The sequence below is a fragment of the Odontomachus brunneus genome, unplaced genomic scaffold (assembly GCF_010583005.1).
Source record: "Odontomachus brunneus isolate Ranch 3 - 2012 unplaced genomic scaffold, Obru_v1 Obru_scaffold_032, whole genome shotgun sequence".
Taxonomy (NCBI): Eukaryota; Metazoa; Arthropoda; class Insecta; order Hymenoptera; family Formicidae; genus Odontomachus; species Odontomachus brunneus.
This window is the reverse complement of record NW_022639482.1, coordinates 2,374,737-2,379,668: the sequence shown is the minus strand read 5'-3', so window position 1 is coordinate 2,379,668 and position 4,932 is coordinate 2,374,737. Positions and strand designations below refer to the sequence as shown.

The following is a 4,932-nucleotide window of genomic DNA, read 5'->3' as shown; positions in this document are numbered from 1 at the left end:
CTGTGCCCTCTTCTCTTTCTTTCGCCGAGCCTCACCTTTGGTGCCAATAATCTTCGGATCGCCGAGGTACGCCGCCGCGTGGCTGATGTCTTCTGCTTCCGCCTTGGCGAGATCCTCGTTCGCGTCTATGAGGACGAGCTCGGAGGCGAGACGCTGCGAAAAGTCACACGGATGAACGGATATGGAGAGAGAGAAAAAAAGAGAGAAAGGGAGAGAAAAAGAGTAAGGTAGCAGACAGAGAGAAGAAAGGAGGGGGAGAGAGAAAAAAAGAGAAAGAGAGACAGAATAAAGAGAGAAAGAGAGAGAAAAAGAGTAAAGTGGCGGACAGAGAGACCAGAGAGTAATTAGCAGCGGTCGTTGCCGTTGCCCAGCGGGCAACGTTATTACGCGCTTCGGATCGTTACGCAACGGACATCAGGCCCTCCCGGGAATCGCATTAAGGCACTCAAACGAGTGCGCGATCGATCGCGCCACTCGCGAGATCCCCTAATGCGAGAAATCGTTAAGATCCGATGTGACGTCCATCGAAAAGCGACGCCTAGACGGACATCATTTTCGGAAAACTTCGATCTCGTCAACCTGTTTGGTTGTCGTTGTCGTCGTCGTCGTTGTTGCTGATGATGCTAAAGATGTTTTACGTAAGACGATAACTCATTCTCTCGTGAATAATTACGGTACCGGTGACCGGCTTCTTCTCGACCATTTCCCGGAAGACTACCTTCTGTCCCTTCAGCAGCCGCCACAGGATTTAACCGTGGCCACGTCCGATTCGTTATGGAATGTCAAACGGGCATAAAAGAATGCCTCTGCGACCCTTGTCCTCACGTGCTTCATTTTTTCTCGACAATCGTAGCTTCCTGGTAAATTCCTTTTATTTTCAATTCTACTTGAGTCCGGCGACTTTGTTATTATTGCTTCCGATATATATCTTCATTGCTCAGGGATATTTATTTATACAGGGCGTTTACGGAATACTTGGCCAAACTTTTAGGGTATATTCATCTTGTCAAAATAAAGACGACAAGAATGTGTTTTCCACAGATCTCAATATCAATTTATTTTTTCAGTATAAGAAAAGAAGATCAGAAATTTGATGATGATAGTATAAATGTAATAAAAGAGTAAAAAAGTTGATTTAAATTCAATTGTATTTCAAAAAAATCACTTTTTTTAAGAAATCAATGATACAAGATTGCGCTTGAAAGATTAATATAGCTGAATATGTAGACAAATATCTTCAGTTGTGGTAATAAAAAATATCATTTTAAGTCGCCGGATTTCTACATGGTCCCTATTCAGTTACACGAATTGAGATTTTCTTTCGTGTATCTTTCGTTTCAATTTCCGCAATTAATTATTATTAATTAAGACTTTGAGCAATGCGTATTTCTAATTTTATCCTTCTATACTCGCTGATAAACCGCGTTTGCTATAAATATTGTGCTTTACTTGTAAATACCGACGTAGACATTTGCAAAACATCGTAAACATTGTACATACTTTACGTAATTTTCCGCTCATGTTCATTGAATTGCAATTAGCATAATACGCTTTGATGAGTTATTCTGACATGTGGTTCGCGAAGCAAATTGTATGGAAACGAGAAACAGCGAAGTAATAATTTCTCGCTAAGTAATAAACGTATGAATGTAGATTTAGATAAAAAGTTTATTAAATGACACGAGAAAGATGATTCTGATAGGTTATTTTTATTGATTACGAATCTAAAATCGAAAATATTCCAGTATATCAGTTCTATAAGAAAAACCGATTGACAAACAGTCAAAAACTCGTTTTTGTCCATTTTTGAAGTTGTTTACAAACAAATGAGACATCTTAGAAATTCGGAGAATAGTTTAAGTAAAAGATTCAACCTTAGAATGAAGATAAATAAATAATATAAAATAATTTCTCTGTGGATTTTTTTAGGAATGACATATGCTGATGAAAATTGCGTGCCATTTCTGAATAAAGATAAATATAGACGGAAGAGAGAGATTTAAGATTACTTGAATACACTTATAAAATTATCCGAAAAATATCCCTTTCCTCTGATGATCAATAAATAATATAATAATGTATAATAACTGGTGAAATGAGGCATGTAAAATGATGTTTGCCTCATTCTCCCATTTATTATATGACTATTTATTAATCATCAAAGGAAAAGGATACCTTTCGGACAATTTTACAAGTATGTTCAAACAGTCTCAAGTGTTCCTTCGTCCATATTTATCTTTATTTAGAAATGACACGCAACTTTCGTCAGTATGTCGTTCCTCGCTTCTAATGTCAACATGACCGCGCCGAGGTACAAGAAGTCTTAAGCAGCCTTTATCAAATAAATTCAAATACACGCGCTTAAGAGACTAATGAGAACCTGAATTGAGATTACTTTGCTGAGCGGTCTCGATCTTCTTATTACCTCCACCAGATCACTAAAACACAGCACTGTCCTCTGCGATTTGACGACCTCTCAGTAGGAGACAGGTTTAAATGCCTGCGTATTAAATATCGACACAGATTTGGTCCGAGAGATACGCAGACGACGTATCTCTCGCCGAGGATTTTGTCCGGTATAATTCGCACAGCTTGATACTGCGCGGAGTGTCGCAGCGAGCGGCGACGGGAAGGAGAAAAAACAAGAGGAAGACGGATGTTCCGCGCGTGTAGTCTCGCGAGAAACCTGGGGAACAGTAGATCCGCGAAGTGGACAGTGGTCAGCCTTATGGCTCCTGCACACAGGACGCGGTAATGCTTGCCGCGCGGCAGAAGTTTGCGCGATAGCCAATCAATATGCTGCTTTCCGTAATAACCTTCTAGCTCTTACGGAAAAACAGCAATATTGATTGGTTATCGTGCGGACTTCCGCCGCGCGGCAAGCATTAACGTGTCCTGTGTGCAGGAGCCATTAGTGGCCGTACGCGTTCGTACTCGGCGATCATCTCGTTGATGCGATCTGCCGAGTTACGACGCGGAGTGCAACAGCACGATGCGACCGTATCTTTTGCGCTTCTTGCCCTCGTGCTCCTCCCGCCGTTTCTCTTGCCCGCGGACGTTAGGACAATCGGGACATAATCCCGTGGTCACGTCGAACAAGCGCCACCGAAGTTTCGAGTCTCGCTGATGATCCCAAACGAACGTTGGGAAGATACGTGCACTGCCGGCTTTAATGAAGGTCGACTGTCGCGCGAGAGAGGAAGCCATTTGTCATCGTCGAGAAGAGCCGAAGCAGCTTCGAGGAAATCCACGGCATTAATTTGACGTGAGGTGCACACAATTTCCTTTAAAAGCTGTTATCCTCCGCGGTAACGAGGTCTCTAATATCCCGGTTATCCTTAATACCATCGTGACCTTCTCGCACACGATGAACCCTTCTGCATATTATTTAGAGTCTCTCTCTCTTTCTCTCCCTCTCGGCACGTATGGCAGACATCGTCCGACAAGCAGACTATCGTCTCTGTCAGATACGCCCTCCGTGTACTGACGCATGCGAGCTCCATTGTTTGCCCTCGTAAATTTGCGGAAAGCGAAACCTAACATTAGTCGCCCACGTTTACTACCTTCCGCCGGAATACAGCCAGTGTATGAATTAGTTAAGATGGCGCATCCTTATGACGGCACGCTTCGCGTACTTCGTCTGACTTCACTCAAAAAATGATCTTGCAGTCATAGTAAAAATTAGAGTTGGGAAATAACGCCGTTACTATTACCGTTACTTTTTTCAATAATGATCCTTTTCCTGTTTGTAACAGTAACGGTTACATGGTTACATTTTGCGGTAACGGTAACGAATTCAACTGTTACTTTAATTACTTCTATTCAATAGATGATGCGCTGATAACGTACTACTGTGTCCAAAAAGTAAGACCAATTAAAAAATTTTTTTTTAAATCTTTATTTATTATTCCAAATCTATTTCGTCGCCTTCAAAGTAATCCCCCTCAGACACAATACACTTATGCCAACGTTTTTTCCAACCTTACGGTTGGAAACCGTATTACGTGATGCGTATAAACCCACACTGCAGTGATAGATATAAACCCACCATCTCACACTGCATTGGTTCTTCGAGACCATTTCGCTAAAAATTCGACCCATATCGTTCCACAACCACCATATTTACCTGATTTAGCACCGTGTGACTTCTGGCTATTCCCTAAACTCAAAAGACCGCTCCGGGGACACCGTTTTGACTCGATTGAAGAGATACAAGCTGAATCGAAGAAAACTTTGAAGGCCATTCCGGAAATCGACTTTAACAACTGTTTCGAGAGTTGGAAAAAACGTTGGCATAAGTGTATTGTGTCTGAGGGGGATTACTTTGAAGGCGACGAAATAGATTTGGAATAATAAAGATTAAAAAAAATTTTTTTAATTCTTACTTTTTGGGCACAGTAGTATGTTAGGTATTGTTGATTGGATATAAATATCTCGATATTTGCTGGAAGATATGGTTTTATCTTATTCTTCATGTAAAATTTGTTAATGCAAAGTAGGATTTTGCAATTTGAGACTGTAAAAAGTTTTTAATAAATTTAATAATAGCTAAGAACAAGTGTATTATACACGGAAAAAAAGATTTGGTTGAATTATCCAAATATCTGGTCGAATATGAACGATCCAGAAATTCCGATTCAAGTAACCCGAATTCTGTTTAAGTTAACAAGATTTTCGGTAGATTAATCATGGTTAAATAACCAGACATGTTTGGTTCGTCTACTAAAAATCTTGTTAACTTAAACAGAATTCGAGTTACTTCAATCGGAATTTCTGGATTGTTCATATTCGACCAAATATTTGGTTAAATCAACCAAATCTTTTTTTTCCGTGCACTAAGCATATATTTATTATTAAATTTATTAAAAATAAATTTAAGAGTCAAATTGCAAAATCTTTGTTCCGAAAGTCAAATGAGAAATAATCCCGTAT

At 40.0% G+C, this 4,932-nt stretch overlaps 1 protein-coding gene across 1 annotated transcript in view; it reads right to left on the bottom strand.

The window, feature by feature from the left end:
- The window catches only part of LOC116843437, a 215,305-nt gene that overhangs the window by 4,852 nt on the left and 205,521 nt on the right, over positions 1–4,932 (bottom strand). The window contains exon 12 of the mRNA XM_032813822.1: positions 36–153. Within this exon, the coding sequence (XP_032669713.1) occupies positions 36–153 (118 nt within the window). The remainder of the gene's footprint in view (positions 1–35; positions 154–4,932) is intronic.